The 21,601-nt window shown below is 68.4% G+C and overlaps 9 protein-coding genes across 9 annotated transcripts in view; 6 read left to right on the top strand and 3 right to left on the bottom strand.

Moving 5' to 3' along the window:
* CHLNCDRAFT_49321 (hypothetical protein) overlaps window positions 1-289 on the top strand; it is a gene marked incomplete at both ends in the record, with an annotated part of 3,330 nt that extends 3,041 nt beyond the window's left edge. Inside the window, one exon of the mRNA XM_005851925.1 lies at window positions 203-289. Coding sequence (XP_005851987.1) covers window positions 203-289 — 87 coding nt within the window. The remainder of the gene's footprint in view (window positions 1-202) is intronic.
* Window positions 290-789: 500 nt separating this feature from the next.
* Window positions 790-2,361, bottom strand: CHLNCDRAFT_56429 (hypothetical protein; the record flags this gene model as incomplete). The annotated part of the gene is made up of 5 exons (XM_005851604.1): window positions 1,905-2,361; window positions 1,670-1,774; window positions 1,268-1,431; window positions 968-1,008; window positions 790-852 (listed from the first exon to the last, which is right to left on the bottom strand). Exons 1-5 carry the CDS (start codon window positions 2,264-2,266, stop codon window positions 790-792), a joined length of 735 nt encoding a protein of 244 aa, XP_005851666.1. The 5' UTR covers window positions 2,267-2,361.
* A 160-nt stretch (window positions 2,362-2,521) lies between these two features.
* On the top strand, window positions 2,522-5,438 carry CHLNCDRAFT_59525 (hypothetical protein). Its single transcript, XM_005851924.1, has 10 exons — window positions 2,522-2,678; window positions 2,752-2,821; window positions 2,990-3,043; window positions 3,225-3,406; window positions 3,609-3,722; window positions 3,928-4,004; window positions 4,231-4,425; window positions 4,528-4,593; window positions 4,838-4,917; window positions 5,162-5,438. Exons 1-10 carry the CDS (start codon window positions 2,580-2,582, stop codon window positions 5,248-5,250), a joined length of 1,026 nt encoding a protein of 341 aa, XP_005851986.1. The 5' UTR covers window positions 2,522-2,579; the 3' UTR covers window positions 5,251-5,438.
* A 94-nt stretch (window positions 5,439-5,532) lies between these two features.
* CHLNCDRAFT_49318 (hypothetical protein) lies at window positions 5,533-6,124 on the bottom strand (the record flags this gene model as incomplete). The annotated part of the gene is made up of 2 exons (XM_005851603.1): window positions 5,533-5,805; window positions 6,005-6,124. 2 exons carry the CDS (start codon window positions 6,122-6,124, stop codon window positions 5,533-5,535), a joined length of 393 nt encoding a protein of 130 aa, XP_005851665.1.
* A 251-nt stretch (window positions 6,125-6,375) lies between these two features.
* CHLNCDRAFT_132889 (hypothetical protein) lies at window positions 6,376-9,851 on the top strand (the record flags this gene model as incomplete). Its single annotated transcript, XM_005851923.1, has 11 exons — window positions 6,376-6,411; window positions 6,549-6,582; window positions 6,680-6,780; window positions 6,971-7,045; window positions 7,387-7,477; window positions 7,879-8,009; window positions 8,340-8,428; window positions 8,613-8,757; window positions 8,932-8,997; window positions 9,341-9,435; window positions 9,779-9,851. The coding sequence occupies 11 exons, from the start codon at window positions 6,376-6,378 to the stop codon at window positions 9,849-9,851; spliced, it is 936 nt and encodes a 311-aa protein (XP_005851985.1).
* Window positions 9,852-10,164: 313 nt separating this feature from the next.
* On the top strand, window positions 10,165-11,414 carry CHLNCDRAFT_132888 (hypothetical protein; the record flags this gene model as incomplete). Its single annotated transcript, XM_005851922.1, has 3 exons — window positions 10,165-10,307; window positions 10,487-10,592; window positions 10,827-11,414. The coding sequence occupies 3 exons, from the start codon at window positions 10,165-10,167 to the stop codon at window positions 11,412-11,414; spliced, it is 837 nt and encodes a 278-aa protein (XP_005851984.1).
* Window positions 11,415-11,606: 192 nt separating this feature from the next.
* On the bottom strand, window positions 11,607-14,908 carry CHLNCDRAFT_18104 (hypothetical protein; the record flags this gene model as incomplete). The annotated part of the gene is made up of 9 exons (XM_005851602.1): window positions 11,607-11,734; window positions 12,026-12,138; window positions 12,452-12,575; window positions 12,854-13,022; window positions 13,170-13,202; window positions 13,932-14,237; window positions 14,442-14,492; window positions 14,661-14,738; window positions 14,888-14,908. 9 exons carry the CDS (start codon window positions 14,906-14,908, stop codon window positions 11,607-11,609), a joined length of 1,023 nt encoding a protein of 340 aa, XP_005851664.1.
* A 1,079-nt stretch (window positions 14,909-15,987) lies between these two features.
* CHL (hypothetical protein) lies at window positions 15,988-18,003 on the top strand (the record flags this gene model as incomplete). Its single annotated transcript, XM_005851921.1, has 7 exons — window positions 15,988-16,197; window positions 16,306-16,440; window positions 16,555-16,672; window positions 16,853-16,939; window positions 17,143-17,283; window positions 17,463-17,626; window positions 17,746-18,003. 7 exons carry the CDS (start codon window positions 15,988-15,990, stop codon window positions 18,001-18,003), a joined length of 1,113 nt encoding a protein of 370 aa, XP_005851983.1.
* A 561-nt stretch (window positions 18,004-18,564) lies between these two features.
* The window catches only part of CHLNCDRAFT_132885 (hypothetical protein), a gene marked incomplete at both ends in the record, with an annotated part of 7,284 nt that continues 4,247 nt past the window's right edge, over window positions 18,565-21,601 (top strand). Inside the window, 10 exons of the mRNA XM_005851920.1 lie at window positions 18,565-18,733; window positions 18,897-19,223; window positions 19,433-19,647; window positions 19,804-20,261; window positions 20,446-20,551; window positions 20,705-20,773; window positions 20,903-20,994; window positions 21,095-21,155; window positions 21,320-21,394; window positions 21,571-21,597. Coding sequence (XP_005851982.1) covers window positions 18,565-18,733; window positions 18,897-19,223; window positions 19,433-19,647; window positions 19,804-20,261; window positions 20,446-20,551; window positions 20,705-20,773; window positions 20,903-20,994; window positions 21,095-21,155; window positions 21,320-21,394; window positions 21,571-21,597 — 1,599 coding nt within the window. The remainder of the gene's footprint in view (window positions 18,734-18,896; window positions 19,224-19,432; window positions 19,648-19,803; window positions 20,262-20,445; window positions 20,552-20,704; window positions 20,774-20,902; window positions 20,995-21,094; window positions 21,156-21,319; window positions 21,395-21,570; window positions 21,598-21,601) is intronic.

Raw genomic sequence — 21,601 nt, 5'->3', positions numbered from 1 at the left:
CGCGGGTGTGTGTGAGGTGGGGACGGCAAGGGTGGGGCGGGGGGTGGTGGTGCTTGGTTTGGGTGCGCTCTGCGCTAGCGCATCCTTGAGCACAATCCTTCACTCACTCACACACACACACACACACACCATGTTGGCCGCCCGCACACCTGGCGTACCACAACTGCGCCCTGCCGTGCTGTGCTGTGGCCATGCGCTGCAGGTGGGCGAGTACCATCGCGGCATGGAAGCTGCCATGCAGCCGGCGGCGCCCTCTGACGTGGCGGTCAAGCCGATGCGGGTGCGGTGAAGCAGGATGCACGGCGTGCGTGGACGGGCGCACGGCTTGTGGGAAATGGCGCCAGCGGCGCTGCCAGGCGCACACCCCCTTCCACCCCACCGTTCTGTTTCTGTACCAAATCATTCCGTTTGCTTTACCAGACAGCAATGGCAGCCGCAGCTGCTGTTGTCTTGACCTCCTGACCGACCCATGTTCATTGACAGCCTCACCATGAGTCCCACATCAGTGGACTGCAACTCGAAACTCGCGCGGCTGCACTGAATGCACAACCACAGTGGTAGAGGCAGGGAAAGTGTGCAGAAAGAAAGAATGGCAGTCATCATTGAATCGAATGCGGCAGCAGAAACGTTTCTCGGCACATCTGGAGGAGGCAAAACGCGTGGCGCGAAGCCGGTCCATCCCTGCTGCTCCGGGAGCTGGACGCACCGGTGGCGCTGCAGCCGCGCCTTCCATCCCTGGCGGGCGGCACAGCAGGCAGGCGGGCAAGCGGCGGTACGCGTGCCCGCGCCTCAGCCCTCCACCACCTTCACGCGGAACCCGATGGAGTCCTGCTTGATGGACAGCAGCTCCACCTGCAGCCCAGTAGGCTGCCGATGTCAGGGCGGGCGAGGCCTTCCGGTACTGGCAGGAAGCAAGGCAGGCAGCTGACGCACGCTCAGGCAAGCTGGGCGCGGGGCAGCAGCTCACATCAAAGTCAAGCACCGCCCCTGGGGGGATCTCGCCCACGCCTGCAGCACGGCGGAGGCGGGGTGGGGCATCGGGGCCGCGGCGCCTGCCAGCAGCAGCTTGGCCCAGGCCGGCGGCCCCCCTCCCGCAAAACAGACGCCCCCCAACACTGGGTGCACACACACACGGTACAGGACCTAAACCCCAACACCTCAAGACACGAGCTGACGGCAGCCATGCACCACAGAGATGTGAAGTGCCAGCTAAGCAGCAACAAGCACAAACATACACGGAAGCATGGGTGCCCCGCCCCGCTCTCACCCCTGTCGCCGTACGCCAGGCTGGGTGGCACGATGAGCTTGCGGCGGCCGCCCACCCGCATGCCCCTCACGCCCAGGTCAAGGCCCCTGAGGGTGCCTCCCGCGCCCACCCGAGCACCCACATCGAAGCCCTGCGGCGTGCCGCCCGTCACGCCCATGCCCTGCCTGCGCGGCACGGGCGCAGACGCGTTGGGGCAGGGCAGGAGGGCCGGCAGGCGGGTTTCTGAGGAGAGTTTGCGGCACGAGGCAACAGCCACTGCTCCTGCACCCTCATGCCATGAGGCTTGCAGCAGCAGCGGGACCTGCGCTGCTCCCCAGCCTGGCCCTCCTGGCAGCAGGCACCCCAATCCCCTCCAGCCCCACCACATGCCGCGCAGCAGGGAGGGCACCCCGCTCCACTCACCGCGTCGTGATGAAGGTGACCCCCTTCCACTTGCAGTCAAAGTGCACCACCACGCGCCTGCCCTCGGCTGCCTCAGGGCCCGTGCCCACCACAACATCGTAGTACCTGCAGAATGCGGGACGTTACTACTGTTTGTGTGCGGCTCCCTGCCACTTGGGATTTCCGCAGGCAGCAGGCCCACACGTGGTGGCGTGTGCTGCGTCTTGGCAGGCGCTTGCTGGCCGCCCAGGCTCACTTGAGGCCCTCAGGTCCCTCCTTGTACTCGCTCTCCGGGATCTTCTGCCTGCGCTTGTTGGTGAGGTCCTTCTTGAACCCCAGAGCTGCCGCGGGCTGCACCCACAAACCGCCGCCGCCGGCCGCCAGCGCCGCGGCGCCCAGGGCGCCGCGGGCCAGCACCTGCCGCCTCAGGGCGCCACTGCCGCTACCGCTGCTTCTGCTGCTGGCGATGGCGGCGGCTTCAGGGGCTGCTGGCTCGTGCTCTCCTGGTGCTGCACAGCGCACAGGCGCCGCCACATGCCGCCGCCGCCGCGGTGCCTGGCGGCGTGGCGCAAAGCAGGCGGCGCGGCTTGCACAACAAGAGACTGCGGTGACATCCATTGATTGGCTGCGTGCTGCTCAGGCGCTGCGGTGACGGGCTGAAAGGAACAGGCTTATCCTTGCGGGTGGACAATCGATTCAAGGGCAACTGCCGGTTGTTTGCGAAGCTGGAGTGACGATACGGCGCCAAACGGCCATCCGATGGCTGTTTTGATCAGCTGTCGCAACCACGGCAGGTACACTTTCGTACGACACTTCCAGCATTGGCTAATCATCGCCGTTTGGTGATCCACCCGTTGTGCCGCCGATCGATTGGCCGCCCGTTCCAGAAGCCCGCCCATTGTTGACAACTCCTCCAGCAACACCGGTGATCATGGCGGAAAACAAGGCTGTGAAGCTCAGCAGCTTCGACATTGGCAACCCCACCAGCACCATGACGGTGGTGTCAGGGCCCCGCCCCGCCCCAGGCCCGGTGAGCGCCCCCGCCCTCTCCGCCGCCTGCACCCGCCCCTCGCCGCCGCACCCACCTTCTCGTTTTGGTGCAGGGCGAGGTGCTGGTGCGGCTGACGCTGCGCCCCGTCAACCCCGCCGACATGTTTGCCATCATGGGAGTCTGTGAGTGCCCTGCTTTCTCCGTCTCTGGCCGCCATTGGCACGCCGCTGTGCCTGACACAGCTGCACCGCTTGGGTTTGTTGGGGTGGCGCCGGCCGCTGCGTTTGCTGCGCTCCTGGGCCCCGTTGCCAGGCAAGGCCGCCTGCTGACTGGTGCTGTGCTGCCTGCAGATCCGGGCTTCACTCCCGACCCAGCCAGCTTCCCGGCGGTGCCCGGACTGGAAGGTCTGTAGCGCGCGCGCTGCCTCAGCAGCTCCCTGCCTGCCCGGCACCGGCTTCTTCCCAGCTGCGCTGCCTGGCTTCCCAACCGCTGAGCCAAAGCGCAGCGGAGCAGCCCGGGGCCCGCACTGCCTGCTCAACAGTGAAGCATGCCCGTCCGTGCCTCTGCTCTGCCGCACCCCCGCAGGCGTCGGCGTGGTGGCCGAGAACGGCGCCGGCGCCGGCAAGTTTGCGGTGGGGCAGCGCGTGTCGGGGGCCCCCTTCACCTCGGTTCAGGGCGGCGGCGGTACCTGGCAGCAGTACATTGTGGCGCGGGAGGCAGACCTGGTGCCCGTGCCAGATGCGGTGGGAGACGAGGCCGCCGCGTCGGTGCGTGGGGCGAGGACTTGCCGGCGTGGCGTGGCGCGGCGGTGGCGGGATGGTGGTGGGTGCGGGGCTTGGACGGGTGGATGCTTGGATGGTGGTGTGGGGGTGCGGGGGTGGTCGAGCACAGCCTCTCATGCGCCTCCAAATCCGCTCCAACTTTGCCCATGACCCTCCCCTCCCTCACCTCCCCTCCCCCTCTCGGCAGTGGTACATCAACCCCGTGACCGTGTATGGCATGCTGGAGGCGCTGGCGGTTCCGCCAGGGGAGTACCTGCTGCAGACGGCGGCGGGCAGCGTGCTGGGCCGCCAGATCATCCAGGCGAGAGGCGGGGCAGCGGGGCGTCGGCGTGCAGCTGAGCGGGAGAGGGTGCACACGCACCCATGCACTTGCATACGCACCCATGCGCTTGCATGCCAGGGCATGTGTGGCCCGCCTCCTCCTTGCCGTCGGATGATTGATTGTTGGCTGGGCCCCCAAGCCCGCGCCTAGCCCTCACACCCCTGCCCCTGCCCCGCTGCCGCAGCTGGCCAGGCACCGCGGCATCAAGACCATCAATGTGGTGCGGCGGCAGGAGCTGGCTGACGAGCTCAAGTCCCTGGGGTGAGGCGCACAGGGCAGCGGAGTGCCGCTGACTGGGCCCTGCTCTGCACACCACGCACACCGCTCTGCGGCGGCACAGGCTGCCATGCTGCCCTTGCTTGATGGGCGTGGGAGGCTCCACAGAGGCGCCAGCGGCAGCTGCGGCAGGCGGCGCAGCAGCAGCAGGGCCCCTGTGCGCTCAGGCAAGAGCGCCGCTGCCTCCCGGCCGGTGCGCGCCTGCGTGCAGGGTGGATGAGGCGGTAGTGAGCTCCGATGGCGCGGGGCTGGCGGATGCGGTGAAGGCCGCCACTGGCGGCAGCCTGGCGTATGCCGCCATCGACTGCGTGGGCGGGGACCTGTTTGCTGCGGTGGCGGGCGCTGTGCGGAATGCCGGTACCGTCATCATCTACGGGGCCATGAGCGGGCTGACGGCGTCCTTCAGGTGGGCTGCTTGGTTCTGGCTGGGTGGAGCCGTGCCTGAGGAAAGCGCGCCCGCCCAGGTATACACACGCTTGCCTCTTTCCGCTCCCTCCACTCGCTGCAGCATCCCCGACCCGCTTTTCCGCGGCGTCACCATCCGAGGGTACTGGATCAACAATCACATCGGCAGGTGCGTGGCCTCCTCCCACCGCATGTGCTTTTATTTAATTTGTTGTTTGAAGCTGGCTGGCAGCAGTCTATCTTGCTTTTCCGCAGGAGGCACTGGGAGGGGGTCCCTGAACGACAGCCCCTGTGCCTGTTGCTCAGCGCCATGCCGTGCCCCAGCTCGAACACCGCCTCTGCTCAGCGGATTACTTGCTGATGATTATTTTCGGCGGTACGACCTGTCGGTGCCTTGCCCCGCCTTGCTGCAGCCTGTCGGCCGACGAGAAGGCCCAAGTGTTCGACGCTGTGATGCAGCTGCTGGCAGACAAGGTCATCACCCCCTATGCAGGCACGCGTGGAATTGGCGTGGGCGCTGGCGCCAGCTGCTGCCGCCGCTGGTGCCGCGTTCGCAGCCGCTGCGTGCCAAGCGCACAGCCCACCACCTGCACATGTCTCGCTGGCTCGCCATTCCGCAGACGCATTGCGCCAGTAGTCAGGCAGGAAGGGCAGCATGCCTGCATGCCAACCCGCCTGCCTGGTCGCCTCACCTGCCACGCCGCCTCCCCACCTGCTGCCCCTGTCTGCCCGAGCAGGCCAGCGCTTCCCTCTGGACAAGGTGGCGGATGCGATCGGCGTGGCCACCTCCGCCGCTAGGGGCGGCAAGGTGCTGCTGGAAGGCTGATGTGGGGCAGGCAGGAGCGGCGGCAGCCAGGTCGAGGACGGCTGGGAGGCCTGCCGCTGCCCACCAGTGGGCAACTGAATGAATTGATCTCGTGATTGGCAAGGACCTGCGTCCTGCAACAACCTTCGCCCCAATTTATTCAGCATTCATTGCAGTGGAAGCATACAAGTGATTCAATCAAAGTCATAAGAAGGAAAAATTGGACAGGACACGGTAGCAGGCTGGGTGCGCAACGCGAGGCGGCGCCTGCAGCTGGTGGCAAGGCGAGACACCTGGGCGGAGCTATTGCTGCCGCCCCCGCCCAAACAGCACCTCGTCCGTGATCTGTCCCTTGCGCTGGTAGGCCATGCCCGCCTCTGCCAGCCGTGGGCAGGGGCGGTACGCCTTGATGGGCCACCACTTGAAGCCCGGCACCGCGCCGATGCCGCCCGCAATGCGCCCCGTGCCGTCGCAGCCAAACGCCTTTTTGTCCAGCGCCACGCCGCAGGTGGGGCACACGTCCTGCTTGGGAGCGGCGGCAGCGGGCTCCTGCGGTGCCGCCTCCGCTTCGGGCTGCTGCGGGCGGAGCGGGGGCGGGGGCGGGGGCAGAGGCAGCGAGAGTGGGTCAGGGGCGTGCATGGCGGCGCCTCGCTGTGGCAGAGTGCTGATACCCATGCATTTATGGATCCATGGATGCACCAGGGCATCGGCTGCGGCGCAAGCGAATCGCTGAGCAGCCCCAGCGGCGGGCGGCGCCCCCGCAGCAGCGCCGCACCTGCTCCGCTGCGCGCACCGCCACCAGGCGGCGCTGCTGTCGGTCCGGATGCCGGCTGCAGGGCGCCTGGAGGCTGCTGAAGGGGGCGGGGGCCCGCAGGGACAGCGCTTGAGACAGCATTTGGTGTTGGTGCTGTAGCGTTGGCTGTGGGCTGGGGGATGGTCTCAGGGAGATTTGTATGAACGCAGATAGTCCCTTGCGAGCGCTATCGATGCCGATCGGGATAGAATGCAATGTACTTCGGGCCCTGTCCTGCCCTGTCTGCCTGCTTCAAAGGATGGCAGCTGATCTGCGGCCTCCCTCTGCGATTTGGTGCCCCGCCCTGTTTGCCAGCCTAGCCTGCCCGTCTGCTGTTGAATTCGCGATACAAAATGACTGGCACCGAAAACGGGTCTGCGCAGGAGCCGGTGCGCGGGCTGGCTGGCTGCGGGTTGGGCCCTGGGATGTGGTGCGGGCGCCCCGGGCTCGATGCTGGCCTGCAGCGCCCACACAGTTCAGTTGGCAACCGCCCTCCCCCCGCCGCCGCCCCTGTGGCCCCCCGCAGAAGTTCCTGATCTTCGGCAAGTCGGGCTGGATCGGTGAGTGGCGTGGGCAGCGGCGCAGGGCCGGTGGCTGCTGCTGCAGACTGCCAAAGGGGGAGGTGGCTCAAGCCCCGCCTGCGTTGCCCCTTTGCAGGCGGCCTGGTGGGCGAGCTCCTGAATCAGCAGGGCGCCCAGTTCGAGTATGGCACCGCGCGCCTGGAGGACCGCGCCGGCGTGCTGGCGGACATTGAGCGGGTGCGGCCCGCGGCAACCCTGTGTCAGCGTCCCTGCCGGGAGCAGCCTGCATCAGCAATGCACGTGCTGGCAGGCGTTCTGGGCGCCTGCGCGGGCGCATCTGCTTGCTGGGTTGCCCTCGCCTGGCGCCCCGCTGTGTCAGTCGTGCCGACCAGCTGTCGCCGCCGCTGCCGCCGGTTGACCGCTGCAGGTGAAGCCCACGCATGTGCTGAACGCCGCGGGCGTGACTGGGCGCCCCAATGTGGACTGGTGCGAGGACCACAAGGTATGTGTGTGTGAGGGCGCGTGTGTATGTGTGTGTGTGTGTGTGTGTGTGTGTGTGTGTGTTGATTCCTGCTCAGGGCAGCAGCGAGACAGCTGTGGGTGCGCCTCTGGCGGGACGGTGTCGGCTGCTGCTCCCAAGGAAAGGCGGCCACGGCTGCAGCAGGCTGTAGCTCGCCGGCGTGCGTGGCGGGGCCAGGGCCGAGGCCAGCCTCTTGCCGCCAGCCCAGCCCGCCTTGCCGTGGCGCTGCCGCCCCCTTGCATCTCAACAGCTCCTCACATGCCTCACTCCCGCTGACACGCCTCGCCCCTTCTGTGCGCCGCCGCCCCCTTGCATCGCCGCAGATCGAGACCATCCGCGCCAACGTGATCGGCTGCCTCAACCTGGCAGACATCTGCCTGCAGAAGGGACTCCATATGACCTACTACGGCACCGGTGCGCGGGGCAGGCTGCCTGGGGCCGGCTGGGCCGGCTGGGCTGGGGGCCGGGGGTTGCTCCGGGCGAGGGGCGCCTCCCCCGCTCCTGCTGGGGGTGCCGGCGCGATCCCTACCGCCATCCGAACCGCGCGCAGCGGCTGGCCGCCCATGCCGCACGCTCCTGCATTCCCGTCACTCGCCGCACCCTGCGCGCCTGCGTTCCGCGCCAGCCCACACCAGCCCCGCAGCCTGCGCCTTGCATGCCTCGTGTGCTGCGCTGAGGGCCAGGCCCCCTTAACTGTTGTCTGACCCCCCCCCCACACACACACACCCTCCCACATGCCCCCATGTCCCCATGTGCCGATTGTCGACCCGCGCGTTCCCCGCCCCACCCACCCACCCGCCCGCCCACCCCCGCAGGCTGCATCTTCCACTACGACGACGGCAAGTTTGTGCAGGGCAACGGCGTGGGCTTCAAGGAGAGCGACACCCCCAACTTCACCGGCTCCTACTACTCCCACACCAAGGCCATCGTGGAAAACCTGCTCAAGGTGTGGTGGGGGTGGTGGGGGTGGCGGTTTGGGGTGTGGTGGTTGGTGTGGTGGTGTGGTGGTGGGTGCGGTGGTGGAGGGGAGGAGGGGCTTCAGGGACGAAGAGGGGTGGGGTGGGGTGCGCCCATGGCTGGGGACCGGTGACCTCTGCAATATGGGGAGAGCGCGACCGTGGATGGCAGGTGGCGCAGGGTCCTGGGCGCGTGGCGGCGGCCGAGGCGCGCCGCGCCGTCTGCCCCGCACCTCACCGCCCGCTGCGCTCCCCATGGCGCCCTCCCTCCCTCCACGCCTCCCCCATGCCTCCGCCTGGCCCCCACCCCCTCACTGCAGGAGTTCCCCAACGTGCTGACCCTGCGCGTGCGCATGCCCATCGTGGCCGACATGACCTACCCCCGCAACTTCATCACCAAGATCATCAAGTCGGTGGCCGGCCTCGGGGCGTGCCCTGGTGCTGCACCTGTATGCCTCGCTCCCGGCTCGAATCCTGTGCCCTCCCCCGCCTGGGACCCGCCCTGCGCCTGCACCGCCCGACCGTGCACCCACCACCCTACCTGTACTGCCTGGCCTTACCGCCCGTACCATACCGCATGTACCGCCTGCCAGGTACGACAAGGTCATCGACATCCCCAACTCCATGACCGTGCTGCCCGAGCTGCTGCCGCTGTCGATCGAGATGGCGCGGCGCAAGCTGACCGGCATCATGAACTTCACCAACCCGGGGGCCATCTCGCACAACGAGATCCTGGCGGTGAGGGGGGGCTGGGGGTGGGCGTGTGAGTGTGGGAGGGGGGGCTGGCAGGGAGCTGGGGGTGCGTGATCAATCCCTTCCCCGTCTGCCTGCCCCCCTCGGCCCCTGCCCTCCTGCCTGCCCACTTCCATCACCCCCTCCACAATCTGCCCCCTCCGTACTGCTGTACTGCAGCTGTACAAGGAGTATGTGGATGAGGAGTTCACCTGGAGCAACTTCACTGTCGAGGAGCAGGCCAAGGTGGGGCGGGGTGGTGTTGGGGGAGTGGGGGTGGGCTGCGTAGGGTGGCGGGCAGTGGCTGCTGGCTGTGAGCAACAACAGAGGAGGAGCAGGCCGCGGTGGGGAGGGTTGGGAGAGGGGGAGTGGCGGGCAGGCCTGGCGGCGCTGGGTGGAGGGCGTGGCGCCTCTGCTGTCGCCGCCGCGCAGGCGTGCAGCCGGGTTGATCAACGGCCGACTCGCCGCCCCTGCTGCTGCCTGCTCTGCCCTGCCCTGCCCTGCTCTGTGCTGACCCCGAACCCTGCCCCGAAACCCTGCCCCTGAGTGCTGAACCCTGCGCCCTGCTCCTCCCGCCTCCCCCCCCCAGGTCATCGTGGCCCCCCGCTCCAACAACCTGCTGGACACCGACCGCATCAGCGGCGAGTTCCCAGAGCTGCTGGGCATCAAGGAGTCGCTGATCAAGTGAGGGGGGCGCTGGTGGCAGTGGTGCTGGTGGTGCTGGTGGTGCAAGGAGCGGTTGGTCACATGGGGGGCACGTAGTGGGGTGGGGTGTGCGGTGTCGGTGTCGACGATGGCGGTGCAGGTGGGGGTGGTATTGCTAGGAGTTTGCTGGTCGAGCGAGGGGGACCGGGGTGGTGGTGGCGGGGAGGGGTTGGGACGCCCGGCCGTGCTTGGCGGCTGCAGTCGCAGCGCTGCATGGCAGCTGTGCAGGGCCGCCTGGGCATCACCCGGCTGTGCCTGGTGTCCCCTGGCTCCGAGCCACTCGCCCTCGCCCCACCCTGCTGCCTTCCCTGCCCTGCCGCAGGTACGTGTTTGAGCCCGCGGCAGCCAACAAGGAGGAGGTGAAGAAGGCGGTGCGGGAGATGCGGGGCCGCTGAGCGCCTACCTGGCCGGCCAAGCGGCCGGAGCCGGCGAGACGGCGCGCGCTGCCTGCCGGTTGCCATCTTGTTTTTTCCGCGACCCCGTGAGCGCCCCCTGATTTATTGTGCTTGCCGTATTTATGAGATTGGGATGGGCTGGGTGTAAGCAGCCATTCCGCCACACAAGCAGGTGGTAGCAGGCGGGACTCGTGCAGGCTGAGCGCAGCGCCACAGCGTGAGCGGCGGCCTTCCAACCAAAACATGAAACCCCTCCCGGCAGCTCGGCACTCGATTCTTCGACATCTTCCCATCGCAATCAACCTTTGGCAGCATGGCGAGCAAGAATAAGCGGCAACGGGAGGAAGAGGCGGCGGTGTGGGTGCAGCGGCAGCCCATCGCGCAGCAAAACCATGTCATCAAGCACAAGCAGCGGGACAAGGGACTGGAGGTTGTGTTCGACCCGAAGGCACACAGGTGGGTGCCGAGCCATGCACCGGCGCCTCCCGTGCTGCATGCGTGCTGCACGAGTTCAGCCCGGCATGCGCGCAGCGACACGCATGCGCCGGGAGCCGCATTCCGCCTTCTGGGCTGCGCCGCCTGCCGCCGCCGCTGCCTGCCTGCCTCGTGAGCGCCCAGGCTGCCTCCTGCTGCAGGGACTACCTCACTGGCTTCCACAAGCGCAAGGTGCAGCGGCGCAAAGATGCGCTGAAGAAGCTGGAGCACCGGCAGCGGGAGCAGCGCCTGGAGGAGCGGGCGGAGGTGCGTGAGGAGGGAGGGTGAGGGGCCGGCTGGGCAGCTGGCGCCGGCACCTGCTGCCTGCAGCTGCCACATGGTGTCTGCCTGAAGGACGGCCCCCGGGCCTGCAGGCAGGCTGTAGGGCTGCGGTGCGAGCAAAATCCTGCTGCGCATCCTGCTGCTCCCGCTGCCCCTCTCGAGCCCGCTGAGCCTCAGCCCACCGCCGCGCGCCTGCTGCCCCCGCCCGTCCTCCTGCAGCGGCGGCAGGCGATGAAGGCTGAGCTGGCGCGGCTGGGGGTGGACCCTCGCGGGTCGGATTCTGAGGGGGAAGAAGGCGAGGGCGCGGTACCGGAGCGGCAGCAGGTGTACCGCAGCGAGCAGCTGACCACCACCGTCACGGTGGTCCCGCTCAGGGCAGGCAGCGATGATGAGATGCAGGTGGTGGAGGAGGACGGCGGTGGCAGCGGCGGGGAGGAGGAGCAGGGGGGCGGCAGAGGCCTCGGCGGCGGCGGCGGGGGTGCCCCCGCGCCGCACCGGCAGCGCCAGGCGCAGCCGTGGCCGCGCCGGCACGGCACGCAGCAGGGCCAGGGGCAGGGGCAGGGGGAAGAGGAGGGCGGCGAGGAGCAGCAGAAGGGGCGCAAGCTCAGCAAGACGGCGCTGCGCATCATGACTAAAACCAAGCTGAAGATTGAGGGGAAGAGGCGCGGAGGCAAGCCCGGCGGCGGCAAGCCCTCCGGCGGCAAGGCCTCCGGCGGCAAGGCCGGCGGCAGCAAGCACGGCGGCGGCGGCGGCAAGCGAGGCGGCAGCAAGCACGGCGGCGGCGGCCGGGGTGGCGGCAGGCGATAGGCGGGCTCTGTTGGTTTACATGGAAGATTGTGTGTGCCAACGTATCTTTGCATGTACTTGTTGCAGACAAACAAGCGAGGGTGCGGAAGAGAGCTGCAGAAACAGTTCGCAAACAGGTGTAGTTTCGGTGCTGGGTGTGTGGGCGGGGCGCGGGCGCGGGGCTGGTGAGCCGGAACGCCGAACCTGCAGCCCTCACATCTTGTCTCTCAGCATCGCCTCCAGCTGCGCCCGCTCCTGCTCGCTGAGCTGCTTGCGGGGGAACTCCAGGGCGAAGCGAACCCGCAGGTTGCCCTTGGCGCCCGTCTTGCTGTTGGGCATGCCTGCAGGCGACGGCGGCGGCACAAGCCGGGGCAGGCAGGGGTCGAGGCTCTGGTGTGTGTATGCGTTGGGGGGCCGCATCCGCGAATCCGGGCGAAGGGGGGACAGCAGCGAGGAGGCAGGGCCAAGGCAGCAGCTGCCCCAGCCTCCTGTACCGCAGCACAGCGCAGCACAGCACAGCACAGCACAGCACAGCACAGCACAGCACGGCACAGCACAGCACAGCACGGCACGGCACAGCACGGCACAGCACAGCACAGCAGCACGCGGCGGCCGCAGCCCTGCTCCCGTACCTTCTCCCACCACCACGCGCTCATACCCGGGCCGCACCACCTCTTTCAGGGGCACCCGCAGCACTCGGTTGTCCAGCGAGGGGATGTCGATTGTGCCGCCGCCCAGCGCCTTGCTGCGGACAGGGGACAGGGGGGCAGGGGGACAGGGGGGCAGGGAGTGTGTCGGCAGGAAGGGAGGAGCAGGAGCGGGGCGCGCCTCGGCAGGAGGGAGCTGCAGCAGCGATACTTGCCCTCAGTCCCATCCAGTCGCAGGCAGCCCTCCAACCACCTGGCATGAACGCACACCGCCGAGACGCACACGCCCAGCCAACCAGCGGGCCCACGGCACCGCAAGCAGCAGCAGCACCCCAGCCGGGTCTGCGTCGCCGGCTCCTTTGCGGGCGGATACGCAGGCTGTGAGCACAGCCAGCAGAAGCAGGCACCCACCTGAGCGGTATGCGCTGCGTGGTCACCAGGTCGTCGCCCTCCCGGGCAAACACGGGGTGCGGCTTCTGGCGCACCACAAACACAATGTCCTGCGCCGGCTGCCCCGGCACCTCGTCGCCCTTGCCTGCGGGCGGAGTCCAGGGGGCGAATGGGGGGTGGGGGAGTATACCGTCAGCGAGGGAGGGAGGGAGAGCAAAGGGAGGGAGGGTGGCAGGCGGGCAGGCAGGCAGGCAGGCAGCCCAGGCCCAGGCGCAGGCCCTGACCAAGCTCAGCCAAGCAAGACCCCTCGCTGCCCACCCCCACCCACCCACACCGAACCGCACACCACCACCGCCGCCACAACGGAAGCCCCCCACCCCCCCACCCCGGCAGCCCGCCAGCGCACCCCACACCGCCGCGCACCCTCAAAGGTGACCCGCGTGCCATCTTTCCACCCGGCCCTCACGGGTATCTCCAGCGTCTCCTCCACCGGTACCGCCTTGCCGCTGGCGCCGTCCACGATGTTGCGGGTGACCTTGCGCCGCTTGGTGCAGCCGCTGTACAGCTCCTCCAGGGTGAGCGCCAGCGGTACCTGCGGTACGGGTGGGGGAGCGGGCGTGTGCAAACAGAGGTGTGTGTGTGTGTGTGTGTGTGTGTGTGAGAGAGAGAGGGAGAGATTGATGAGTGTGGGGCCGGCCTGGCCAACAGCAGGAGCGGGCGAGGCGGTGGAAAGGGCGACGGGCGCAGGGAGGGCAGGCAGCGCGGGCTGCCGCTGCCGCTGCATCGCAACACGGCACGCAGGCGGCTGCAGCGCGGCTGCCGGGCTGGTCCTCCGTTCCGCTGCACCCTCTCCCCTCTGCCAGGGCTTCAGGCGGTCGGCATAGGGGAGGGGCTGCAGTGGACAAGAGGACCAGCCCGGAAGCTGCATGGCAGCCGCCCGCGTGGCATCTGGTGCAAGACCACGGCACATCACCCCTCCAGCACTCACCTCCACCTTCTGCGGCTCCATGGGTTGCCGCCGGAAACTGCCGCCGCCCATGCCTCCCATGCCTGGCATGCCCCCCATCCCTCCAAACCCGCCAAAGCCGCCCGCCGCCTCCTCCTCCTCGCCATACAGGCCGCCCCCCATGCCCCCGACGTCGCTGGCGGAGCGGAAGCGCTGGAAGGGGCGGCCGCTGCCGCTGGCGCCGCCGGTGCCGGGACCTGCAGGCAGGGGGTCGTGGGCGCAAGCAGGGCAGCAGATGTGTCAGTCTTTCAATCCCTCGGCCACGGGAGTGATGCTGCCTGGCGGCTAGCAGCTGGGGAAGGCGGGTGCAGCTGCGGCAGGGAGCTGCTGCTGCGGTAGCGTGTCGGCGGCGCACGGCGCGGCGCCTGCCGCGCCAGCACCCCGCCAGCCGCAGCCCGCAGCAGGCCCTGGCCGCCGCCCCGCCGCCGCCCCCTTAGCCGCCGCCTCACCCTCGTATGCGGGCCGTGGGCGCTTGCCTGTTTGGAAGATGCGCACGCGGGGCCCGCCGCCGCCGCCTCCGCCTCCCATCCCTCCGCCTCCCATGCCGCCCATGCCGCCAAACATGCCCCCGAGCCCGCCGCCAAACAGGCTCTCGAAAATCTTGCGGGCCGCCTCATCATCCATGCCATGATACACCCCTCCTCCTCCGCCTCCGCCGCCGCCGGGCGCGCCGGCAAAGCCGGCAAAGCCGCCGCCGGGGGTGCCGGGGGGCGGGGCGCCGCCCTTCAGGCCCTCCTCGCCATAGGCGTCGTAGATCTTGCGCTTGTCTGGGTCTGACAGCACATCGTAGGCCTCAGACACCTGCAGGGGGGTGCGGGCCAGTAGGGCAGCGGGTCAGGGGTCGATGGGTCCGAGGGGCTGGTGGCGGGGGCGGTGCTGCGCGTGCGCCGCTTTGTGTGTGTGTGTGTGTGTGTGGCTGTGTGGCTGTACAGGGAGAGTGCCGGCTGCAGGGGCGAGGCTTCCCACCCTCAACCTCACCCCCATCACTCCACACCACCCACCCACCTCTTTAAACTTCTCTGTGGCCGCCTCCTGCTTCTCTCCCGGGTTCTTGTCCTGCAGGCAGGCAGGCAGGCAGGCAGGCAGGCCTCCGCATCAGCACGGCGAGCGCAGCAGGCCAGCAGGCAGGCACAGACGCAGGCCGCGGCATGGCTGGGCGGAAGCATGCACCGCAGGCGGGTGCGCGGCGTCACGGCGCTGTGGTCCTGCTGCTGTACCGCTCACCGGGTGGTACTTGATGGCCAGTCTGCGGTACGCTTTCTTAAGCTGGTCCTCCGTGGCCTCGCGGTCCACCCCTAGTATCTGCGGTACAGGGCAGGGGGGAAGCGTCAGGCTCGCGGGGGCGGGAGGAGCCACACCAAGCAGCGCAGGCACCGAGGCGCCACCACTCCATTGGCTGCGCCTGCTGCATAGAAGCCTTGCTGCGGGGCGGCGCCTGATCAAGTGCTCACTTTGTAGTAATCCTTCCCCATGATGCCCCTCTGCTGCTACTTGTTGCAACCGTGCTAGGACGGTGCCGCTGCTGGCTCCAAGCAGGGTATGCGTCTGCTACCGCCTGCAGGAAGGGATGAGGCACGAGGTTGCGAGGGGTCGGCTAGCTGCTTGATCTGGGTGCTACCGATTTGGCTGTGGTGGTCCAGTATGGATGCAGGCATGCTGCCACCATGTGTTGGCAGGCCGGTGTTGCTGCCACGCGGACAACGCCACCGCCAGCACCGCGCTTTTTGGGGGCACCCCGCCCTGTCCCGGCAAACCCGCTGCTCAAGTGGCTGTATGCTGGTGCTACTTCCCATGCGCTGCCTGTCACACTGTGCGGCGACCCCCATATTGCGCACCTGATCGAAGACTAGCGAGTGCTGCAAATGGGGTTTTATGCTAGCGATCAACTATGAGTGCGCAAGTGTGAAAGAATGGAGTGGCCACAGAACGACTAGCCTTGGCAGTGAGCCAGAGCCGCCAGGCGCAGAAGGAACTAGAAAGGTCGAGAAAAAAACCCATGACTTCGGCTCACAGTGCCTCCTGAATATGGCAGGTCAGGCTGTCACATGACAGCAGCAGCTTGGCGAGCCATGTATGACGCAGGGGGAGGCGGCGGGCCTGGCCACGACAGACCTGCGCCACCGCGGGTGGCGGGCACTGCCAGTGGCACGCCCAGAGGGGGAAAGACATGCAGAGATCTGCACCATCGGAGCACATGCTTGATGAGAAGGTGCACTGTGGGTACCTTCACTGTGATGAGCAGGTGCCCTGTGGCATAGGATGCAGGGGACCGAGCAGGCGCAGACAGCGGCATTTGCCGAGCCGGATTGACCCGCCATGTCCGGCGGGCACGCACCGATTTATTGTGGCAATGATTTGGTGCTGGAGAAGGACTCCCGTCATGTTGTTAGGGACCACTTCTCTGATCATTTTAAGATGAGCTCCTCCTGGTCACCGGCGGCGCCTCCGCCTCGCCGGGCCCAGCTTCGAAGAGGTTTCGTGGAGGCGATCAACTGCACATTGCGCCTCCATGACCCTGCCATGCCTGTTTCTGCTGCTCCTGGGCAGCTCTATGGCACAGGCCGCGGCAGACTTCTCGCGGCCCGGGCCATGCGCGCCACAGAGCTGGCAGCCAGACTTCCCTGTGCCCAGCGACCTGCAGGCAGTGCAGCTGCCGGCCAAGCTGCGCCTGAACGTCACCATGCCCGACTGCCCGGCGACAGCAGAGCAGGCCTTCGGCCCCGCTCCCTCCCCCGTGCTCTTCTTTTTCAATGGGTTCATGGTGAGCAGCCGCAGCCGGCGCCTGCAAGCGCCTGCGCGCCTTGGGCGGGTGCCGCCTCCGCGGCGCCGGCGCTCATCCCGCTGCCAGCCCCTCACGTCCCCCCTGCAGAACCGTGCTGGCTGGTACCACCGTCTCATGCAGCGGGCGGCAAGCTGGGGGCTGGTGACGGTGCAGTATGACACTCCCTTCTTCCCCCTGCTCACTGTGGCGGCCGAGGTGCAGCTGTTCCCATACCTGCTACAGGTGCGCCTCCTGCTGCCGTCCCGTCGCTGTTGCTGCCTCAATTTGTCTGCGCTATTGCTGCACCAAGCGCCGCTGCTGTGCCTCCAAACGAGCGCTGTGAATGCTGGGATGCAGTGGGTGGCTGACCAGGGCGACGACCCCGCTAGCCCGCTGTACGGCCGGGCAGACATGGCCAGCGTGGCTGTCGGCGGGCACAGCCGCGGCGGCAAGCTGGCCACCCTGGCCTTCACAGGTCGGCCGCCTGTCAGCACTTGCCGGTGGTGTGGGTTGCCGCCGCTGCCGCCGCTTGTGCCACTGTGGTTGTGTCGCGCCACGACCGCCACTTTCCTGTCGCTGCCGCCCCCACATCTAGTACTGCTGCTGACACCGACACACAGGGTCGCCCCTCCCGCTGCGCCCGCTGCGCCTGCAGGCAACCCGCAGCTGGTGCAGGCCGCCTACCTTGTTGACCCTGTGGACGTGACCAGGTGGTCCCCGGAGAGCGCGGACAACCCGTCAGGTGGGCGCCGCGCTTGGGATGGCGGGAGGCGAAAGCGACGGGGTGCTCCGCCACCGCCGGGGCAGGCCTGCCTGGACGTGCAGGCATGCCGGGGATCGGAGTGTGGGCCGCTGTCTCGATGCTGGTGCAAGTGTCTTGATGCTGGTACAAGCTCTCCTGAACGCCAGCCCAGCACTTCTTTGCTGTTTTCGTCCCGGTTGCAGCGGTGCGGGCGCTGGCGGCCAGCGGCCTGGCAGTGGGCATGACTGCCGCAGGAGTCATCTCCAGCTGCAACCCCGCAGACGCCGGCTACCAGCCCATGTATGCGGCGGCGGGCAACGGCAGCTGGCTGGGCATCATTCCAGGTGCGCCGGCGGCGACTAGCGGGCAGCGGCGGCCTGGCAGCTACACTGTGCAGCGGCAGCTCTGGCCTGCTGCATTCAGCTGCTGATAGGAGCTCACCAGCGTGCTTTTGCCTCTATGGTACCTCCGACGATGTCTGGCCCAACTGCCCTGCTTGCCTGCTCTGCACCCGCCCATGCAGAGGCCAGCCACAGCCAGTTCATCGATGCCGGCTGCGTGGGCAATGCCGCGGCCGACCTGCTGTGCGGCAAGGGCTCCGACAGCCGGCGCCAGGTGGCAGAGCTGACTGCCACCCCCATGCTAGCTTGGCTGTGGGACCAGCTGGTGGGGCAGCAGCAGCAGCAGGTGAGGTGGCAGCTTGATCATGGTGATGGCGGAAGCAGGTGTGGGAGTGTGCTGCTTTTAACGACCGAGTTGTGCTGCTGACCCGCCCCACTCCCCTGCCATTTCTTGGTGTCACGCAGGCAGATGCCGCCAACGGCACTTCCGCAGGCTCGCCGCTCCCCTCCTTCTTTTCCTGGGTACTGCGGCAGCAGCAGGCAGGCATGCTCGAATTTCAGGTCAAGAGAGAGGAGGCGGATGGGCTGTGGGCTGATGCAGCAGGTCAGGCGCCCGACGAGACACCTGTCGACGCAGCAGAGGGGATGGTGGAGAGCGCCGCGGAAGAGGAGGAGTGCGCTCCCGAGCCTGAACTGGCCGCGTTTGCAAGGGCGTTGGATTGAAATTCATGCATTTGATTGCTGCAATCACTCAGCCTGTAAACAATGAGGTTTGGACTGGGGCATCGGCGCCGAACCTCTCGCGTGGCGGCCGGTCAACGGGCGGCACCCTTCTTGGCAGCCATCACGCATCGCAGGCTCCTGTTTTGCGGGTTCACATTCAGCATCGTCCCCGCGTTTTCTGGCATTGCGGGAGGCTCTGTGGCAACCACCCACGCATACTGCTTGGTTGTGCGCAGTGGCGCGGGGCGACGGCGTGGCTCGCCGGGACCCTCCTCGTTGACTGATTGTGAGGAGGCGCCGCCCAGAGTGCGCAGATCACTCGAGGCAACACCGAGGGGCGGGTGCACCCGTGGGCATAGAGCAGGGTGCGCACCCGGTGCTTGTTGACGCCTGCACAGGGCCGCCAGGCCCAGGGGCAGGCCGCCTGGATGCCGCGCAACCGCCCACGGGGGTCGTTGCCGGTAGCGGCGGCTGGCGGCAGGCGCAGGCGGCCGACCCCGTATCCGGCCCTGCCTCTCCTGCCCTTGCGTCTCTGCGCGCCTGCAGAGCCCCGAAGCCATAATGTTCCGCAAGCTCAAGTCGGGGCTGACCAAGGGCGTGAAATCCAAGTATCGCCTGGATGTGGCGGTGTCGAGCGTGGAGGGCCTGCCGCCCGGCGTGGCCGCCTGCCGGCTGCAGTGGGCGCGGGGCGCCAAGGTGGCGGTCACCAAGCTGGCGCCTGCCTCGTCAGGTGGGCATCGGGGCCTGCTGGTAGCATTGCTCGGCCGAGGCAGCCACCTCACAGCGCAGATGCGGCACAGCGCCGCTCTCCCTGCCTCTCGCTGCCCACTCCCTTTTGTGTCGGTGGTGCTGCTCCGACTGCTTGCCACCCCTGCCGCTGCCCGCCTCCGCAGGCTGCGTGACCTGGGACGAGGAGCTGAGCCAGATCGCCACCCTGGTGAAGCTGCCCGCCAGCTTTGAGGCCAAGGAGTATGAGTTCAAGCTGCAGGCGCCCGGCGGCGGCCAGAAGCCTCCCGCCACCATCGGCAAGGCCAGCCTGGACATGGCGCGCTTCGCGGCGGCGCACGGCGCCCAGGCCGTGGCGCTGGCGGTGCCGGTGCCCGGGGGGCGCGCCACGCTTCACCTGGTAGTGGGCGCTGCAGAGGTCAAGGGGATGGCGCTGGATGATGATGCCATGTCGGTGTTGACGGGCGCCTCGGGCATCACAGAGTCCAGCCCCGGTGAGCGCTGCAGGCAGGCAGGCCAGGCCAGGCTTGCTCCAGCCGGCCGCGCAGCCGGCGCGGCCGTCGCCGCCCGCCAGCCGCGTGCCGGCCTGTCGCCTGCCGCGGAGTTGCGGGGGTGGGGCAGCAGCGGGGGACTGCGCCGGCTGCCCCGTGCATGCATGCATATGCCTACCTCGGCCTTTCCCTCGATGCTCGCCTGCCTGCAGGCATGGAGCAGGATCTGCGAGGCTTTGGGGTGGACAGCTCCAGACATCTTGGCGGCGCCGCGCTGGCGACCGCGGCGCCCGCCGGTGCAGCAGCAGCGGCGGCGGCGTCCGGCGGCGCTCCTGGCGCGGCGCCGACCTCTGCCAGCCAAGAGGCCGTCGTCAGCCGCAGCAGCACAGGCGGGGAGCGGCAGGCGGAGGTGGACGCTCTGAGGAAGGTGTGGCCGTTGGCTGCCATGCGGGCAAGGGCTGCTCTGTTGCCTGGCTGGCTGGCAGGGGCTGGCAGGGAGTCTGTCTTGCATCGGCCGAGGCCCCAAGCTGTGCTGACTTGCGCTGCTCCTGGCCTGGCCCATGTCCTGCCTGATACTGGGCAGGAGGTGGAGGGGCGCGACGCCAGGCTGGCATCACTGCAGAAGCAGCTGGCGGAGGCGCACGCGGAGCTGGCGCAGGCGCACTCGAGCGGCGGCGCTGCAGCGGTGCCCGTCCCCGTGCCGCTGCCCGCCGCCGACAGCGGCCGGGCTGCTGAGCTGGAACGGCAGAATGCCGGTCTGTCGCGGGAGGTAGAGCAGCTGCGGGCTGACCTGGCGGCTGCCACATCCACCGCCGCAGTCGCAGCCGCAGCCGCCTCTGCCTCTGCCGGCGACGACCGGCTGCGGGAGCAGCTGGCAGCAGCACAGGCACGGGTGGGAGAGCTGGAGCAGCAGGTGGCGGCCGGCGGCGAGCGCAGGGGCAGCGGTTCGGGCGGCGAGGAGGCTGCCGCCAAGCTGGCGCTCGCGGAGCAGAAGATCCAGCAGCTGATGGTGCTGGCGCAGCATGGAGGCGGCGGCGGCAGGTGGGAGGGCTGGCGGGGCGGAATATAGAGGGCACAGGGGCAGCGGCAGCGTTGTGGGTTGCGGAGAGGGCAGAGGAGGTGTCGGGTCCCCTGCCTCAGCGGCGCACCCCCTTACCCTTTGCGGCACACACCCGTGCCTACCTCCCACGCCTGCCCTCCGCCCCGCCTGCGCTGCTCGCTGCAGCGGCCGCGAGGCCGAGCTGGAGGCTGCGCTGCAGTCTGCGGAGCAGGATGTGGAGGAGGCGGAGGCGATGGCGGCGGAGGCGATGGAGATGGCAGAGGCGGCGCAGGTGCAGCTGGTGTGGCGGCGGCGCAGTGGGTGTCATCATGTGTGGCTGTGGTTTGCGCCTCGAGGGGTTGCAACTGCTGCGGGGTGGTACTGCCTGGCTGCACCCTGAGGCGCCCCTGATGGGTACCGCCTGCAATGCCCATCTGCACTGCAGGCGGAGGCTGCGGCGCTGCGGGACGAGAAGGCGGCTATCGCTCAGGAACTGGCTGAGCTGCAGGAGCAGGTGGGCGGCGCTGCTCGAGGTTGCCGCCTGTGGTGGTGTGCCAGGCTGCCGTGTTGCCGCTTGGCCTGCCTGCCTGCCTGCCTGTTTTGAGCACCAGCCTCGCTGCACCTGCTGCCCCAATGCCTCCAGAGCGAGCAGGCGCTGCGCAGCACGCGGTGGAAGGAGGAGCGCGAGGCCAAGCGTGAGGCCGACTGGGACGCGCGCCTCAAGGAGGCCTACAAGTGAGCGGCTGGGCTGCACCCCTGCTCCCGCCTGCTGCTGCCTGTAGGCGCACGCTGCCAGCCCTGACCGCTCTGCTGCCTTGCCCCTCCTGCCCTGCAGGCGCATGGAGGAGTCTGTGGTGCTGGCTGAGCGCATGCAGCGGGAGAGGGATGAGCTGGAGGTGGGGATCTGCCCGGCAGCTGCCTGGAGCCAGGCGCAGCGGCCATTTCATTCGAGGCACACGGATGTGTTGCAGCGGCCCAGCGCCCCCCGCCGGCCGCCTGCTCTCGCCGCCTGCTGCGCCCGAGTGCGTGTGTGCCGCCTGTACTGCCAATTGTACCGCAGGACAAGTACGCTGTACTGCTGAGCGAGAAGCAGGCGGTGGAGGCCAAGCTTGACCCAGAGGCGGTGGACCAGCAGGTGGGCCTGGGCAGCGGCAGCAGCTGTTATCAGAAGGGAAGCGCGGCAGCGCCATGTTGGCTGCCACAATGTTTTCCTTTTTTGGTGGTGGGTTCGCATCGGCCGAGTGCGCAGCGCTGTGGTGCCTGCTGCGCCGCGCTGGCGCCGAGGCTTGACATGCTGCTGCCGCTGCCCAGGCCCACCTGCTGGTCCACCGCCTCTGGGTCA

This window comes from Chlorella variabilis, assembly GCF_000147415.1.
Source record: "Chlorella variabilis unplaced genomic scaffold CHLNCscaffold_1, whole genome shotgun sequence".
In the NCBI taxonomy this organism is placed as follows: Eukaryota; Viridiplantae; Chlorophyta; class Trebouxiophyceae; order Chlorellales; family Chlorellaceae; genus Chlorella; species Chlorella variabilis.
The sequence above is the reverse complement of the archived record's forward strand: the minus strand, read 5'-3'. Positions and strand labels throughout refer to the sequence as shown.